The sequence below is a fragment of the Cervus elaphus genome, chromosome 4, assembly GCF_910594005.1.
Source record: "Cervus elaphus chromosome 4, mCerEla1.1, whole genome shotgun sequence".
NCBI lineage: Eukaryota > Metazoa > Chordata > Mammalia > Artiodactyla > Cervidae > Cervus > Cervus elaphus.
In genome coordinates this window covers 67,832,321-67,851,909 of record NC_057818.1, presented here as the reverse complement: position 1 = coordinate 67,851,909, position 19,589 = coordinate 67,832,321, and the positions used below count along the sequence as shown (strand labels likewise).

The 19,589-nt window shown below is 39.9% G+C and overlaps 1 protein-coding gene across 8 annotated transcripts in view; it reads left to right on the top strand.

The window, feature by feature from the left end:
* LOC122692669 (zinc finger protein 211-like) overlaps positions 1-19,370 on the top strand; it is a 52,539-nt gene extending 33,169 nt beyond the window's left edge. For 5 of the 8 annotated variants that reach the window (XM_043900466.1, XM_043900464.1, XM_043900467.1 and 2 more), the window contains 2 exons: positions 3,755-4,240; positions 15,217-19,370. In XM_043900466.1, coding sequence (XP_043756401.1) covers positions 3,755-4,240; positions 15,217-17,033 — 2,303 coding nt within the window. In that variant the 3' untranslated portion in view covers positions 17,034-19,370. Of the gene's footprint in view, positions 1-3,754; positions 7,724-15,216 lie in introns of those variants that run through there. The other 3 variants (XM_043900470.1, XM_043900469.1, XM_043900471.1) reach the window with 2 other exon arrangements.
* Positions 19,371-19,589: the final 219 nt, after the last annotated feature.

Below are 19,589 nucleotides of genomic sequence, written 5' to 3'. Positions count from 1 at the left end.
AGAATTGAATATCTTCTTGAAATGTTTATCGTATTTCACCAGTTAACCAATCTGGGCCAATTACATTCTGTTTTGGAAGGTTATTCCTTATTGATTCAGTTACTTTAACAGATGTATACATATTTAGATTGTGAATTGTTGTGTGGGTTGTGATAGACTGTATATTTCAAAAAACTAATCCATTTCATTTAGATTATCACATTTATGGTCTTGGAAATGCCCATATATTTCATTATGTGTTTAATGTGCATTGTCTCTGCAGTGGTTTTTCCTCTTTCTTTCTTTAATTCTTTCTTCTTTTTTTTTTTTTTGGCTATGCTTCGAGGCATGTGAAATCTTCATTTCCAAACCAGGGATCAAACTGTCCCCTGCAGTGGAAGTACAGATACTGGAACATTGAGGAAGTCCTCTTTTATTTTTGATACTAATAATTTATGCCCTGTCTCATTTTTGTGATTAACTTGACTAGAATCTTTTTAATTTTATTGATCATTTTAAGGAACCAACTTTGGCTTTGTTGATTTTTTTTTTTTTTTTTGGCTTTGTTGATTTTTATCTTGATTTTTAAAAATCATTTCTTCTTCCTTTGGATTTTATTTTCTCTTTTTTCTAGTTTCCTAAGGTGATTGCTTTTAGATCTTAATTCTTTCTAATATTTGCATTCAGTGCTATAAATTGCCCTGTAACCACTGCTTTCACCACATGCACATTATTTTGAGAAGTGTTGTGTTTATTTTAAGATACTTAAAAATTTACCTTGAGATTTCTTCTTTAACCCATGTTTTCTTTGAGTTGTTTAATTTCTTATTGCTGTGCTGTTTGCCAGCTATCTTTCTGTAACTGGTTCTAGTGTAATTCCACCATACTCTGAGAGCAGACATTGTCTGATTTCTGTTGTTTCAGATTTGTTAAGGTGTGTTTTTTTGGCCCATGGTGTTCTCTGTCTTATAGATTTTCCATGTCAGCTTAAGATTATTCTGCTGTTAGATGGAGTAGACTAGTAGTCTGTAGAAGTCCATATATCCAGGTGGCTGTGCTGGGTCTTCATTGCTGTGCAGGCTTTCCTCTAGTTGCAGCAGGAGGGGGTAGTCTCTAGTTGTGATGCACAGACTTCTCATTGTGGTGGCTTTTCTTGTTCAGAGTACAGGCTCTCAAGCATTCAGGCTTCAGTGGTTGTGGCTCCTAAGCTCTAGAACAGAGGCTGTGTAGTTGTGGCACACAGACTTAGTTGCACTGTCGCACGTGGGATCTTCCCAGACCAGGGATTGAACCTGTGTCTCTTGCGTTGGCAGATGGATTCTTTACCACTGAGCCACCAGGGAAGCCTCTGGTTAGATATTAATATAGTTAATAACACTTTTTATTTTCTTGAATTCTGTTAATCTCTATCATTTTACTTTAATGTATATTCAGGTTTTATTTAAAGTGCATTTTGTTGTTTTAAATTTCATTTACTTAAAGATTTACTTTGGCTGTTTGGTCTTCTTTGTGGCGCACAGGCTCTGGAGTGTGCAGAGTCAGTAGTTGCAGAATGTGGGCTTAGTTGCTCAGTGGCATGTGGGATTTTAGGTTCCTGACCATGGATATAACCAGTGTCCCCTGAATTGCAACGCTGATTCTTTATCACTGGACCACCAGGGGAGTCCTAACCCCCTAAGGGGTTAGACAACATATGGTTGAGTCCTGTTTCTGAATCCACCCTGATAATCTCTCTTTTAATTGGTACACTGAGACTATTGATGTTCACTACATTGATATAGTTTGATAAATACCTAACGTGTTTGTTACCATTTTCTAAAATTGCCCTTGTTCTGCATTCCTGTGTTAGTCTACCACTCCTTTTTTGGTATTAATTGAGCATTTTGTATGATTTTATTTTCTCTCCTTTGTTACCTTACCAACTATATTTGCTTCTTTCCGTTTTTTTATTTAGTGGTTCTAAATTTGTGTTATGTATTAACAACTGATTTAAGACCATTTCCATATAATCCTATATGACTTCATGGGTAGTTTGAATAAATATATATTTGTGTCTTGTGGGATCTTAGTTCCCTTACCAGGGATCGAACTTGGGCTTCTGGCAGTGAAAAATGTGGGATTGTAACCACTGGGCCACCAGGGAATCCCTGCGTAATTAAAAAATATCCTAACTGAGGTGAGGTTCCATGGTTGCCTAGTGGATAGGCATTTTTTCACTGCTGTGGACCAGTTCACACCAGTTGTTATCTGTTAGATGTGAAAAGATATTTTTCCAAAGGAGACATGCTAATGGGAACCTTGTACATAAAAAAATGCTCACTATTACAAATGGTAGGGAAAATGCAAGTCAAAATGACGATACTACATCACACGTTATAACGTCTGTTATGAAAAACACAAGAAATAATGTTGGTAAAGATGTGGTGAAAAGGAACCCCCTGTGCATTTAATTTTGATCCTTTGTTAAAATTCCAATCTCTCTGCTTACATTGTCCTTCTAGTTTCAATGCTGTCTGCCCTATCCATTAGTAGACATTAATTAGCTTATTAATCATAATTGTTTAAAATTACCAATATCATTCCAGTATGTCTGTAGTATTTGATTGTAGTTTTGAAGCTTTGTCTATTCAAACTCTGTAGACTTTGTAGGTCTACACTGTAGAGCTTCAGTAGGCTCAATAGTTGCAAAAGAGTTATATCAGTTAGATTCTGCCAGAGCAGTTATGTTTATGTGGGGAGAGGAAGTCTTAAAAAGTTTATACTCCATCCACCGTACATCCTTTCCTCTGGCTCCAATAGAGATTATTTATTCATTTTAACTCCTTATCTTATATTATAGTTTGGTTGGTTTACAATGTTGTGTTAGTTTCAGGACACTTTTCATAGTACTTAAAGATTATTTAAATGTTTTCTTTGTAGTATTTGATGTCATGTATTGGTGCTGAGTTCCTCTGAGCCACTCTTGCTGTTCTTTTGTCCTAACTCTGTTAGGACTTGCATCATTTTGACTCAGGTAACTGGGAATGGAGAGTCCTTGGGCCTTATGGGATGGACATTACTCTGGTCTCTGCAGAAGTGCTTGGAGAGTCTCTGGCCAAGATGGGTGTCAAGTGGGGAGGGACTTGTTATCAGGTCTTTGTTCGTCATACCAGGAACATGTGACTTCTGTCCTTTGATAGTGTTGTGGTGCCATTGCCAGTGGCTACAAATGACTTCTCTTGCCTTTCTCTATTCTTGACATTCTGCCAACTTGTCATTTCTACTGCTTTACATTCTTAGTCTGACTCCAGCCTGGGATTCATCTCCCACCACCTCTGTAAACCTCATGTGGTCTTCACATTGTTTTCCCTGTGTTACTTGGTGGCAAAATTGTTTATGTCCTCAAACATGCATGTATGCTTTACTGTTTGTTGAACTCCAGCTACATGTTGCAGCTAGATTTTCAGTGGCATGGATGTACAATATACTTCTCCACAGTGTCACAGGTCAACAGAGGATGTAGTCCTGGTAAATCCATTGAGAGAGGAGTGATTTGTAGAACATACCTTTCGCCTTGGGTCACATCCAATCCTTGTGTCCTGGACATGGAGAGAGCACCTGCTTCCTCAATTTGACCCCAACTTCATATCCTGAACATGATTCCATGGACCTGTGTATGCTTTCTGTTCCCCATTTGTCCCCACTGCTTCTTTCATGTGGCAAATATACAATTGTCATGATATCATTCCCTCCAATAAAGCCAACCGGAACTTCACCATCACTTGTTTGTTTTCAGGTTCTTGGCGTGGAGTCCAGGATAAAGAGACACCATCTGAAGAAATCAAACCTGCAGGGGTGTTACAGTTTTGCACTCCTAGGGCAGGTTTGTCTCCTGAGAAGACCCAACCCTGTGCGATATGTATCCCAGTCTTGAGAGACATTTTGCACTTGGCTGAAGAGCAAGGAACAAATGGGGAGCAGAAAGTATACACATGTGCGGCCTGTGGGAAAGAATTCTATTTCACTGCTAACATTCAGCAGCACCAGAAGCAGCACGTTAGAGAGAATCCTTTCCTATGTAATACTGAGAGACCCTCATTCTTGCAGACCTGCACAGTTCACCCAGCAGGAAATTTCTCTACCTACTTGGAGATTGGGAATGACTTCATGACCATCATGGGAGTTCAGCCACAGGCCACTAATACTGGGAAGAAACTGAACAACAGTAAGGAGTGTGAGGTTGTTTTTCACAGTGGAGAAAGTCATCACAGTTTGGGAGAAGGTAAGATAGTTTCCAGCCACACAGACATACTTGTAGAGGATGAGAGAGTCCTCATTAGTGAGGCATTTTGTGAGGTAAACAAATGTGAGAAAGCTGGCACCCAAAGAAGTAATCTTATTCAGCATATGCAAGTTCACACTGGAGAAAAATCTTACAAATGCAGCCAATGTGAAGAATCTTTTAGCCACAAATCCCAATTCCTTTCACATCAGAGCTTTAATTGTGGAGGAACGCTTTATGACTGTAGTGAATGTGGGAAATCCTTTAGCCGAAGGAAATACCTCATTTCCCATAGGAGAATCCACACTGGAGAAAAGCCTTATGAGTGCAAGGAGTGTAATAAATCCTTCAGACGAAAGGGGAACTTAATTGAACATCAGAGAGTTCACACTAGAGAAAAACCTTATCAGTGCAAACAGTGTGGAAAATTTTTTGCCCGCAAATCCATTTTCCTTGCACATGAGAGAATTCACACTGGAGAAAACCCTTATGAGTGCAACAAATGTGGGAAAGCTCTTACTACTATCTCTAGTTTCTATTATCATCTGAGAGTTCACACGGGAGAACGGCCTTATGAGTGCAATGAATGTGGGAAATCTTTCACTACTTTGTCAACTCTTTCTAATCATCACAGAGTTCACAGTGGAGAAAGGCCTTTTAAGTGTAGTGAATGTGAAAAATTTTTTAGCCGAAAGGAACATCTCAGTGCCCATATGAATGTTCACACTGGAGAAAAGCCTTATGAGTGCAATAAATGTGGGAAATCTTTTACAAGTAGGTCAAACCTTTGTAATCATTGGAGAGTTCACATTGGAGAAAGGCCTTTTAAGTGCACTGAATGTGGGAAATGTTTTACCAGTAGCTCAAGCTTTCTTCGTCATCAGCGAGTTCACACTGGAGAAAGGCCTTACGAGTGCAGTGAATGTGGAAAATCTTTTGTTGCTTCAAGTGGCCTCCGGTATCATCAGAGAGTTCACAATGGAGAGAGACCGTATGAGTGCAGTGAATGTGGGAAAAATTTTACTGCTAGGTCGACCCTTCGTGATCATCAAAGAGTTCACACTGGAGAAAGGCCTTATAAGTGCAGTGAATGTGGGAAGTATTTTACTAGTAGGTCGAGCCTTCTTCGTCATCAGAGAGTTCACACGGAAGAAAGGCCTTATGAGTGCAGTCAATGTGGGCGATCTTTTACTACTCAAACATACCTCTATGATCATCACAGAGTTCACATTGGAAAAGGCCTATGAGTGCAGTGAATGTCGGGAAAACCTTTAAGAAAAGACAGTTCCTCCTCATCTGTTGGAAAATCCACATTGGATAAAAGCCTTTTGAGTGCAAGGAATGTGTTAAATCTTTCACCTGTTTGTGCCACTTGATTAAATAACAGTGTTCACACTAGAGTAAGGGCTTTATGAATATTGCAAATATTGCTGACAGTGATGTTGAAGAAGTTTGAGGTCGTAACAGAGCGTGAAGAACCTGTGCAGCAAATGGACTCTTTCTGCAGAGGGAACTGAGGCACAGAGACTGTATCATCTGTTTGTGATCTCCTTGGAATGAATAGGCATCTGGGATTCAATGCCAGGTTGCCAGGTTTAGGGTTTAGGGAGTCTGGTCACTTCTCTCCTGCTCTCCTCTCCTCCTCCCTGCAACACACCAGGTTTGAAGACTGAAAGAACACCTTGTCCGTTGTGACCCCTACCCTAGGAGCCCAGGTTAAACACAGCTTCATGCTGATTGGACAGGATTATCTTTTCTCTGCCATCCAGCATTGATGCCTTTCATGTGAATGACCACATTATCTACTCAACTAAACCAGTGCTTTGGTTCAATTATTATTATTGCCATTTGTGAAAGAAGGGGTGTCCAGTTCAGAGATTTAGAGGGACTTACACAGGAGCTCACTACTGCCACACCTTTCATGAGAGTGGTTGCTCTACACTGCAAGTGCTTCTCTTCTGCCCCTTAGAGCAGGGACTCCATTTCCTGTGTCCTGACCATAAGCTACACAGACCTGAAGCCTGGATTAACCCCAGGGACCCCAGCTTCATTTCCACCTATGCACATCTTTCACTAACAACCTCCCACTTGGAAGGTTCTCAGGGACAGCAGCCTTAAGCCAGGGACTCTAGACTGGCTCATTGGTATTGCCCTAGGTTTGGAACTGGCTCCACCACCATAAGCAGTGATTGGTTTCCAAGGTCCTGTCTACCTTCTTTATATAGCCACCTCAAGATGTCCTTGTTGTCCTGTTAAATGGTTGACCACTCATTGTTCTGGGCAGTGGGAAAGACACTGAAGGCCTGAGAATGTCCAGTGTATCCCTCACATGGCGTGGTCTCCAAGATTCTTCTTCGTTTACCCCTTTACCCATCTTCTCACTTTTCCTCCCACCCCTCCAGAAAAATGTAGCTCAGAAGAATAATGGTTGTTTATTAGTATGAACTTTCCCTCCCTCCATGATCAGCCTAACTTAAAAACTAGCCCTGAATGCAGACTGACCTCTCCCATGAAGACTAAAACCTCTGTATAAAAAAATCATTATGATTTTAATTGCCTTTTTTCTCAGGATTTTTTCCCCCTTCACTGTGCCATGTGGCTCTGGGATCTTAGTTCTCCTGTCCAGGAATCTAAAACGTGCCCCATGATATGGACATGTGGAATCCTAGCCACTAGACTGCTGGGGAATTCCCTTTCACTGGATTTTTAGTGTTAATTTTTGTTTTTCATGTGTCTGTTTTTCACCTGTGTGTTCTATTTGGGAAATTTTCTATTCATATTTTGGCCTACTTTTGTTTTCTGAGATTTGTATTTTCTCTTTTTTTGACAAGAAGGAAAGCAAAGAAAGATCAAAGACATCTGTTAGATTTGACTTATTCACCAGTAATGTGAGTGACTTTTTTCTGCATGGAATCATAATTCATAATACTGGAAGTATGTTCTAAAAGTTTATACTATGGGTGATGTAATGGCCACATGCATTATACATGTTTTCAATAAATCTGCTTTATTCACATTTGTTACCTTAGTCTTAAGGCCAGACAGTTAATTGCACAGTAAATCAAGTCCTGTTTTGTAGTGTTTGCCAGTTTCTTTGGTGTTAATATTCCCATCCTTGCCAGTGTCAAATTGTGAACATAATGTCACTGAAATAGAGTTGAGAAAAATTGCCAGTAGCCCACCATGTATGCTTTTTCCCCCTTACAGTTCCAGTATCTGGAAAATATTGTAGGAATGTAGCTAATAAATAATACTAGAATGATTATTGATAGATTTTGCTAAATTGTTTTAAAAATCATTTACTGGATGTAAAGTTCATTTAAATTTTATGTATTTAAGATGTACATTGGACATACTTGTGTACATCCTTCAAACCAGTTTCCTCTTGCCATTTTAAATTTACCTTCAACATTACCATTACTGATGCAAGAGTATAGTCTACTTTAGCAATGACTGTTTTCAAATATATATATATAAATGGAATGACTGATGGACTCTTCTTATATCTTATACCATTTATCATATTTATACACATGATCACTTTTTGTGTTTGTGTATCATGATTTACCTAGTCGTTCTTAAGTTTTATAATCTCAGGTATCATGTTTTTCAATGCATAACTTCTTGGAATGCATTTCTGAAATGAAGCTTTTTCATAACTCCAGTAACTAACACAAGAAAGGATTCTGAATATCAGTGTATGTCAGCACAGACTGGGACACAGTGTGACAGAGTTGGAATGCTCACACACCTCGATGCAGCCTCGATCCACAAACTCGTCTGGCGTAGAATGAAGGATGTGTGACAGAAGTGAGACCTTGTTGGGGAAATAAAGTGGGACATGCTGACCCTGCACAGCAGGTGTGGGTACAGAATTCGTAAACACTCCAGGGAGACTTGGGGCCAGGCATGTGATGCAGACGCCCCACACGTTGTGGTGTGTGGGCCACACACACTCACACAGTTCTTGTGGATCCTGTGTGATAAGGTGATTGCAGACAGGCTTGGAAAGAACAAGTTTTGACATCACCACAAGTTTGATGATGCATGATGGTGTTCAGTTGAGGGACTCGGTCACAAATGTGTTACAGGTGAAGATTCACAGCTGTGAGCAGCTTTGTTTCACAAGGACTTGGGGTTGGGTTTTACAGATGTTATGGGAGGTGTCATTCTTCAGCCCCTAGCATTTGGACTAAAGTCTGTTACAGATGGGTCCCCAGAAGATATTGGCACTTTCCTTCTGGTTATCTTGATAATTAATAATCATTTGGTGATTTATATTTTTCTGCTGGGTAGGAGGAGCAGTGGAGTGATGAGTGAAGTGGTTAGGAAGAACCGCTGGCGCAGAACAAGAAGGCCTTAGGATTAAGAAGGAAGGCCAGTCCTGTGTGTAGATATAGTTGATTAAGACTGGTTGGGCCAGGGGATGTTCAGAGAGCTAAAGAACAGCTTATTTGAATGGCCTGATTATACATCGGTATTCTTCAGCAAGTTGGGCACAATAAAAAACCACAGGCAAGAAAGCCCTTTCTGGGGGAGACCAAAAGTAGTGCTTTCCACCTTGTCCACGCGCTCAGACCTGTTCAATATTTCTTCTATATTCACAGTCAGGGTCCTGGCTGACTTTTTTCTTTCCCCTCAGACCAGGAAGAAAAACGAGTAACAGGTTCCCTTGCTGGCTCTTTGAGGGGCCCTGTCTGACATTTTTAGTGTCCCTGGCCAAAGGTTACAAAATGACTTTTTCCCCTGGCTACACAAGGCCACTTACTGGATGTTATTTTTTGGACCAGCGCTTGAACCCAGACACATGGCAGGAAACACCAAGTCCTAATTGCTGAACCACCAGGGAATTCCCCAAAATAGCTTTAACACTTCAGGCTGCATGCCTTTCAGAAGCATTAGGATAATATTTATTTGCTTCCAGTTTGCACTGGATGTCAACTTGGGTTGACTTTTAGGTGTCTGAGACCATTTGCAAACACTTCAGTAATCAGTATCATTAAAGACAAATGTTCTTAAGCCCTTCCTCCTGCCCTGGATCCTCTGCCTGCCTAAGGATTGAGCACCTCTGTCACAACAGGTAGTTTTTCAGCTCTCCTACCTCAGCGGTTTTCCTTTTTATTCTTCCAGTGTTGTTCAGTCGCTCAGTCATATCCAACTCTTTGTGACCCCATGGAATGCAGCACTCCAGGCTTCCCTGTCCTTCACCATCTCTCGGAGCTTGCTCAGAGTCACATCCATAGAGTCAGTGATGCCATCCAACCATCTCATCCTCTTGTCCCCTTTTCCTCCTGCCTTCAGTCTTTCTCAGCATCAGGATCTTTTCTAATTAGTCGATTCTTCACATCAGGTGGCCAAAGTATTGGAGCTTCAGCATCAGTCCTAATGAATATTTAGGACTGAATGGTTGGATCTCCTTGCAGTCCAAGGGACTCTCAAGAGTCTTCTCTAACACCACAGCTCAAAAAGCATCAGTTCTTTGATGTTCAGCCTTCTTTATGGTCCAACTCTCACATCCATCCATGACTACTGGAAAAACCATACATGACTAAGTTGCTCCACAGCATGTGGGGTTAGTTCCCTGATCATGGATTGAACCAGTGTCCCCTGTATTGTAAGACAGATTCTTAACCACTGGGCCACCAGGCAAGTCCTAAAGTGGGTTTCTTGAAGACAACATATGGTTAAGTTCTGCTTCTGGATCCATCCTGAAATCTCTCTTTTAATTGATGTACTGAGAATATCCATGTTTAGTATATTGATGTATACTTGGATTAATAGCTAACATATTTGTTACTATTTTCTAAAATTGCCCTTGTTCTTTTTCTTTCTTTTAATTTTTTTCTTTTTCATTTTCGTTTTTTGGCTGTGCTGGGTCTTGGTTGCTGCCTGGACTTTCTCTGCTTGCAGAGAGAACAGACTACTCTCTAGTTGTGCAGGCTTCTCATTGGCATGGCTTCCCCTGTTGTGAAGCTTGGGTTCTACCGTGCACTGACTTCAGTAGTTGCTGCTTCAGGGCTTTAAAGCACAGGCTCGATAGTTGTGGTGCATGGACTCAGTTGCTCTGTGGCATGTGGGCTCTCCTGGGATCAAGGATTGAACCCATGTCTCCTTCCTTGACCGGCAGATTCTTTACCGCTGAGCCACCAGGGAAAAAACCCTGCCCTCGTTCTCTGTTCCTTCGTTAGTGTACCACTCTCTTTTTTGTGGTGTTAATCAAGTGGTTGTATGATTTTATTTTCTCTCCTTTGTTAGCTTATCAGCTCTATTTGCTTCCATTTTTTTAATTTAATTGTGCTAAAATTTGCATTATGTATTTAGAAATGATTTGAGTGCTTCCTTATGCTATATGGTTTCATGGGTAGTTTGAAAAAATATATATTTCTATATAATACAGATACACATATATATGCATATATATGCACATTTGATCCTGTGGTTTTTTATTGAAAAGTATTCATGTATAAGTGGACCCAAGCATTTTAGAACCCCTGTTCCAGGTTTACCTGTACTGAATGATTACGCTACATGTTGAATCTTTAAATCAACATCACCACCACCAATCAGATACAGACAAAGGATTAGTGATTGCCAGATCAGGGTAAGAAAGATAGATGAAATGAGTGAAGGATGTCAGAAGTTACACACTTCTAGTTTATAAGGTAAATCCTGAGGATGTAGTGCACAGCCTAGTGACTTTAGTTAACAAGACTCTGTTTAATATTTAGAAATTTCCTGAGAGCATTCCTGGTGGTCTGGTTAAGAATCTGCCTGCCAGTGCAGGAACAGGGATTCGATCCCTGGTGCAAGCAGATCCCATATGCTGTGGAGCAACTAAATTCATGTGCTGCAACTTCGGAGTCTGCCTGTTACAACTGCTGAAGCATTCCTGCCTTAGAGCCTGTGCTCTGCAACAAGAGAAGACACTGCAGTAAGAAGCCTGTGCATTGCAACTAGAGAGTAGCCCCTGCTTGCCAAAACTAGAGAAAGCCTGAGACCAGCAACAACGACCAAGAGAAGCCATAAATAAATAAAAGAAAAAGAAATTGCCAAAGTAGTAGATCTTAAAAGTTCTCATCACACACACACAAAAATTGCAGTCAGAGTTTCTGAGTTCGGGAGGTATACTTCCTTACCTCTTCACAGGTCCAGGAAGTGTGTTCCTGTTAAAAATCATTGACAGAGGAGTGAACTGTAGAAGCCGCCTTTCACCTTCAGCCACCTCTAGTTCTGTCCTGCTCTTGGTGAGATCAGATGCTTCTCAGTTTTAACCCAACTAATTTCCAGAACACAGTCCTGTGGAGTGGTTCTTTCACTTGTCAGAATTCATGGCTGAATCTAACATTTTTAAAGTTTTCCCTGTTTTTTCCCCTAGGAATTGTGTAACTTCAGCTCTTACATTTTGGCCTTTGATATATTTTGAATACCTTTTTGTATATGGTATTAGGTAGGACTCTAACTTCATTCTTGTACATGTGGCTACCCAGTTTTTACAACACTATTTGTTGAAGACTCTATTGAATAGTAATGGTCGTCTTGTCAGTAATTATTGGGTCATACATTATGAGGGTTGATCTTTATAATCTGAAGTCTATTTCACTGGAGTAGATATCTGTCTTTATGCTATTAGCATGCTGTTTTGGTTCCTGTAACTTTTAATATGGTATGAAATAAACCTTAGGTGCCTTTCATGAATCCCACATGGTCATGATATGTAATTCTCTTTATATAGTTTTTGAATCAGTTTACTGATGCTTTGTGATTTTGCCTTTATGTTCATGAGAGATATTGGTGTATATATTTTTTTGCATCTTTTTGGTTTGGTATTAGAGTAATGTTGGCCTCACAGAATTAGTTAGGAAGCAGTCCTTCTGTTTCTGTCTTCTGAACAGAATTGTAGACAATTGTATATCTTCCTGAAATGTTTGTCATATTTCACCAGTTAACCAATCTAGGCAAGTTGCATTCTGTTTTGGAAGATTACTCCTTATTGATTCAGTTACTTTAACAGATGTATACCTATTTAGATTGTGTATTGTTATGTGGGTTTTGGTAGACTGTATCTTTCAAAAAACTGATCCATTTCATTTAGGTTATAACATTTATGGTCTTGGAGATGCCTGTATATTTCACTATACCATTTAATGTCCATTCCGTGTAGTGGTTTTTCCTCTTTCATTCTCTTTGTCTCTCTTTGTTTTCTTTTGGCTGTACCTCCAGGCATGTGAGATCTTTGTTTCCAAACCAGAGATCAAGCTGTCCCCTGCAGTGAAAGTACAAAGACTTTACCATTGAAATAGTGGGGAAGTCCTCTTTTATTTTTGATATTAGTAATTTATGTCCTGTCTTTTTTTTTTTTTTTCCTGTCTTGTTTTTGTGATTACCCTGATGAGAATATTTTTTATTTTATTGGTCATTTTAAGGAACCAGCTTACTTTGTCTTTGTTATTTTTCTTTGTTGATTTCTTAAATGATATCTTTTCTTCCTCCTTTGGATTTAATTTTCTCTTTTTTCTAGTTTTCTAAGGTGATTGCTTTTAGATCTTAATTTTTTCTAATATATGCATTCAGTACTATAAATTGCTGTATAACCATTGCTTTCACTGCGTCCACATATTTTGAGAAGTGTTGTGTTTATTTCAAGATACTTAAAAATTTACCTTGTGATTTCTTGTTTGCTCCATGTTTTATTTGGGTTGTTTGATTTCTCATTGTTGTGCAATTTTTCAGCTATCTTGCTGTTACTGGTTCTAGTGTGATTCCACTATGCTCTGAGAACAGACATTGTCTGATTTCTCTTGTTTCAAATTTGTTAAGGTGTTTTTTTCTGGCCCAGGATGTGCTCTGTTTTATAAATTTTCCATGTCAGCTTAAGACTACTCTGCTGTTAGATGGAGTAGACTTGTAGTCTATAGGTGTCCAGATACACAGTTGACTATGCTGGGTCTTCATTGCTGTTCAGGCTTTTCTCTAGTTGCAGCGACTAGGGGCTACTTGCCAGTTATGGTACACAGACTTCTGGTTTGGTGGCTTTTTTTTTTTTTAGCACAGGCTCTCAAGCATTTGGTCTTCAGTAGTTACAGCTCCTGGGCTCTAGAGCACAGTCTCAGTAGTTGTGGCATGTGGACTTAGTTGCCCTGCCGAATGTGCGATCTTACTGGACCAAGGATTGAACCCATTTGTCCTACATTGGCAGGCTGATTCTTTACCACTGAGTGACCTGGGAAGCCTCTGGTTAGGTACTAATATAGTTACTAACATTTTTATTTTGAATGCTGTTAATCTCTCTCTATCCTTTTACTTTAATGTTACATGCATGTTTTTATTTAAAGTGGGTTTTGTTTTAAAATTTTATTTATTTAAGTATGTTTTTAGTCCGTGCTGGGTCTTCATTGTGGTGCACAGGCTCTGGAGTGTGCAGAGTCATTAATTTTGGCCCACAGGCTTAGTTGCTGTGGCATGTGGGCTCCTGACCATGGATTGAACCAGTGTCCCCTGTGTTGCACTTCGAATAGTTAACCACTGGACCACCAGGGAAGTCCTATAGTGTGTTTCTCAGAGACAACATATCACTGAATCCTGTTTCTGGATCCACCCTGATGATCTTTCTCTTAATTGGTACATTGAGAGTATCGATGTTTAGTATATTGATATAGTTTGATAAATATCTAATATATTTGTTATCATTTTATAAAATTATCCTTGTTCTTTGTTCCTGTGTTAGTCTACCATTCTTTCTTTTTGGGTATTTATAGAGCATTTTGTATGATTTTGTTTTCTCTCCTTTGTTAACCACCATTTGCTTCTCTTCATTTTTTATTTAGTTGTGCTAAAGTTTGTATTATGTTTTCAGAATTGATTTAAGACCACTTCTATATAACATTATATGACTTTATGGATAGTTTGAGATATATATATATATATATTTCCATCTTGTAATGTCTTAGTTCCCTGACCAGGGATCAAACCTGGACCCCTGGCAGTGAAAGTGTGGTATCATAACTGCTGGCCCACCAGGGAATTCCTACATAATTAAAAAAATCGTAACTGAAGTTCCATGGTTGCTTAGTTGAATAGAACCCCAGGCTTTCATTGCCATGGACCAGTTTGAACAAGGTATTATCTGTTAGATCTGAAAAGATATTTTTCTGAATGAGTCATGCAAATGGGAACCTTGTATGTTAAAAAAAAAAGTTCAGTATCACACATGGTCAGAAAATGCCAATCAAAATGACAGTGAGATACCATGTCACACCTGTTCTAATGTCTGTTATGAAAAAGACAAGAAATGATGTTGGTTAAGATGTGGGGAAAAGGAACCCCTTGTGCACTCTTGGGAGGTGTGTACATTGTTGCCACCACTATGGAGTAGATCATGGAGAATCCTTACATTAAATAAGGAACTACAGTATGATCCAGCAATTCCCAACTCTGTGTATTTATCCATAGGGAGTGAAATCATCATATCAAAAAGGTATCTGTACCCCATGTTTATTGTTGCATTTTTAACACTATCCAAGTGATAGAAACAAGCTGAGTGTTCATTGATGGATGAATGGATAACAAACAGGTGGAATATATGGAATATTATTCAGCCCTAAAAAATAAGGCCATTTTGCCATTTGCAACATGCGTGTTTGCTTTACTGTTTCTTGAACACCAGCTACCTGTTCCACCCAGATTTTCAGATATACAAGATGTACGGTATACTTCTGCACAGGTCACCAGAGGATGTGGTCCTGGTAAAAGCCATTGACAGAGGAGTGAATTATACAGCATGCCTTTCACCTTGGGTCACATCCAGTCACATGTCCTGTGCTTGGTGAGAGCAGCTGCTTCCTCAATGTGACTCCAACTTCATATCGTGAACATGATTCCATCGACTGCTTCTTTCATGTGCCAAACGTACAATTGTGATGGTGGCATTCACTCCAATAAAGTCAACTGGATCTTCACCATCACTTGTTTGTTTTCAGGTTCTTGGCGTGGAGTCCAGGATAAAGAGACACCACCTGAACAGAGCAAATCTGCAAGAGTGTCACAGTTTCGCACTCCCAGGGCATGTTTGTCGCCTGAGAAGACTCAACCTTGTAAGATGTGCATCCCAGTCTTGAGAGACATTTTGCACTTGTCTGAAGAGCAAGGAACAAATGGGGAGCAGAAAGTATACACATGTGTGGCCTGTGGGAAGGAATTCTATTTCACTGCTAACATTCAACAGCACCAGAAGCAGTATGTTAGAGAGAATTCTTTCCTATGTAATACTGAGAGACCCTCGTTCTTGCAGACCTGCACAGTTCACCCAGCAGGAAATTTCTCTACCAACTTGGAGATTGGGAATGACTTCATGGCCATCATGGGAGTTCAGCCACAGGCCACTAATACTGGGAAGAAACTGAACAACAGTAAGGAGTGTGAGGTTGTTTTTCACAGTGGAGAAAGTCATCACAGTTTGGGAGAAGGTAAGATAGTTTCCAGCCACACAGACATACTTGTAGAGGATGAGAGAGTCCTCATTAGTGAGGCATTTTGTGAGGTAAACAAATGTGAGAAAGCTGGCACCCAAAGAAGTAATCTTATTCAGCATGTGCAAGTTCACACTGGAGAAAAGGCTTACAAATGCAGCCAGTGTGAAAAATTTTTTGCCTATAAATCCAGTTGCCTTGCACATCACAGAGTTCACACTGGAGAAAGGCCTTATGAGTGCCCTGAATGTGGGAAATCTCTTGCTAATAGGTCGACCCTCTCTTACCACCTGAGACTTCACACTGGAGAAAAGCCTTATAAGTGCAGTGAATGTGGGAAATCTTTTCCTGCTAGGTCAAGCCTTTGTCATCATCAGAGAGTTCACACTGGAGAAAAGCCTTGTGAGTGCAGTGAATGTGGTAAATTGTTTAGCCGGAATGAGCATCTCAGAGACCATAAGAACATTCACTCTGGAGAAAAGCCTTTTGTGTGCAATAAATGTGAGAAATCTTTCACTAGTAGCTCCAGTCTTCGTCATCATCGGAGAGTTCACACTGAAGAAAGGTCTTATGAGTGCAATAAATGTTGGAAATCTTTTACCAGTAGGTCCGGCCTTCGCTATCATCAGAGAGTTCACACTGGAGAAAGGCCTTATGAGTGCAGTGAATGTGCAAAATCATTCACAACTCAGTCAACCCTTTCTAATCATCAGAGAATTCACAGTGGAGAAAGACCTTTTAAGTGCAGTGCATGTGGCAAGTTTTTTAGCCAAAAGGTACATCTTAGTGCCCATATGAATGTTCATACTGGAGAAAAGCCTTATGAGTGCAATAAATGTGGGAAATCTTTTACAAGTAGGTCAAAACTTTGTACTCATTGGAAAGTTCACATTGGAGAAAGGCCTTTTAAGTGCAGTGAATGTGGGAAATGTTTTACTAGTACCTCAAGCCTTCTTTGTCATCAGAGAGTGCACAATGGAGAAAACCCATATGAGTGCAGTGATTGTGGAAAATCTTTTGTTGGGTCGAGTAGCCTCCGGTATCATCAGAGAGTTCACAATGGAGAAAAACCTTATGAGTGCAGTGAATGTGGGAAAAATTTTACTGCTCTGTGGACCCTTCGTGATCATCAAAGAGTTCACACTGGAGAAAGGCCTTATAAGTGCAGTGAATGTGGGAAGTATTTTTCTAATAGCTCGAGCCTTCTTCGTCATCATAGAGTTCACACTGGAGAAAGACCTTATAAGTGCACTGAATGTGGCCGATCTTTTACTACTCAAACACATCTCTATGATCATCACAGAGTTCACACTGGAAAAGGCCTATGAGTGCAGTGAATGTGGGAAAACTGTTCAGCAAAAACAGTGCTTCTTTATCCATTGGAAAGTTCATACTAGAGAAAAGCCTTGCGAGTGCCAGGAATATGTTAAATCTTTCACCCGAAGGTGCTGCATTATTAAATATCAGCGAGATCACACTGGAGAAATGGCTTTATGAATATTGCAAATATTTCTGGCAGTGATGCTGAAGAAGTTTGAGGTGGTAACAGTGGGAAGAACCTCTGGAGCAAATGGACCCTTTTTAGAGAGGAAACTGAGGCCTAGAGATGCTGAATCACCTGTTTGTGATCTCCTTAGGATGGACAGGGATCTGGGATTTCATGCCAGGTTGCCTGGTATAGTTTCTGGTGAGTCCGCTCACCGTTCACCCCAGGTTTGGGGACTTGAAGAACATCTTGTCCATCCTTACCCTTCTGCCACCCTGCTACACACACACACAGTGCACCACCCCATGAGCCCTGCTTATACCCCAGCCTCATGCTGATTGCAGAGGATTATGTTTTCTCTGGAATCAGCATTGATTACTTTTCTGTGGATGACTCCATTTATCTACCCATCTGAACCAATGCTGTGATTCAGTTTTTATCATTGTCTTTTGAGAAGGAAGGGCTGCCCAGCTCTGAGAGGCAGGGGGACTTCCAGAGGAGCTCACTACCGCCACACCTTTCATGAGAGTGGTTACACTGCACATGTCCACTGGCTTCTCTTCCCCTCAGAGCAGGCACTCCATCCATTTCCTATGTTCTGACCATGAGTTAGGCACACCTGAAGCGTGCATTGACATCAGGGGCCCCAGCTTCATTTCCACCCTTGCACATACCCTACTAACACCATCCCGCTTTGGAAGTTCTCCAAGACAGCAGCAGTAAGCCAGGGCCTCTGGACTGCCTCGTTGTTATTTCCCCGGGTTTGACACTGACTTCACCGCTATATGCAGTGATTGGTTTCCAGGGTCCTGTCCATCTTCTTTATATACCCACCTTAAGATGTCCCTGTTGCCCTGTTTTATGGTTGACGTGCTCACTGTTTTGGGCAGTGTGAGGTACACTGAAGGCCTTCCAGTGTGGCCCTCATATGGCATGGTCTCCAAGGCTCTTTTCCTTTACCCCTCTAACCATCACCTCTCTTCTCCCACTCCTCCAGAGAAATGTAACTCATGATTATATGTAAGAACTTGTCCTCCCTCCCTGGGTGCACACTTGATCAACCTAGCTTAAAAGCTAACACTGAAATCAGGGTTGACTCTTCCCATGAAGACTAAAACCTCTGTATAAAAACATCATTATGATTTAATTGCATTTTTCTCAGGAATTTTTTCTTGATTGTGCCATGTGTCTATGGAATCCCCCTGTCCAGAAATCTAAACTGTGTCCCGTGATGTGGACGTGTGGAATCCTCACCACTAGACTGCTGGCAAATTCCCTACTCAGGGTTCTTGATGATCAGTTTTTGTTTTTCATGTGTCTGTTTTTCACCTGTGTGTTCTGTTTGGTAAACTTTCTATTCATATTTTTGCGCATCTTTGTCTTCTGAGATTTGGCTATTTTATCTTATTTGACAAGAAGGAAAGGAAAGAAACAACAAAAATAACTGTTAAATTTCACCAATAATATGAGTGACTTTTTTCCTGCATGGAATTCTAGTTCAGAATATTGGAAGTTTATGTTCTCAATGTTTAAACTATTTGTAATGTAATTGCCACATACATCATATATGTTTTTGATAAGTCTGCTTTATTAACATATATTACCTATTCTTAAGTTAAGACATTTAATTACACTGTAATTAAATCAAGCCCTGTTTCACAGTGTTTGCTAATTTCTCTGGTGTAAATGTTCATACAATTACCAGTGTCAAATTGTGAACATAATGTCACTGAAATGGAGTTGGGAAGCACTGCCAGTAGCCCACCATTGTATGGTTTTTCCCCCTTACAGGCCCAGTAGCCACAAAATATTTTAGGAATGTAGCCAGTAAACCATAGTAAAATGATTATGGATAGTTTTTACTAAATTGTTTTTTAAATAGTTTACTGAATGTATATTTGATTTAAGTTTTACATATTTAGAATGTACATTGAGACATACTTGTGTACATCCTTCAAACCAGTTTCCTTCTGCCATTTAAAATTTATCTTCAACATTGGGGGGTGGGGAAAAAAAATAAAATAAAATTTATCTTCAACATTGTAATCACTGGTGCAAGAGTATATTCTAGTTTAGTAATGACTATTTTCAAATATATGTACAGATGGAATGACTGTGTTGGACCCTTCCTGTATCTTATATCATTTATCCTATTAATACACATTTTTTTGTGTTTGTGTGTCATGATTTATTTAGTCGTTTTTAAGTTTTATAATCCCAGGTATCGTGTCTTTCAATTCATAACTTGTTAGAATGCATTTCTAAAATAAAAGAAGCCTTTTCATAACTCCAATAACTAACAGAAGAAAGAATTCTAAATATCAGTGTATATCAGCACAGCCTGGGATACAGTGTGACTGAGTTTGAATGCTCACACCTCAATGCAGCCTGGATCTAC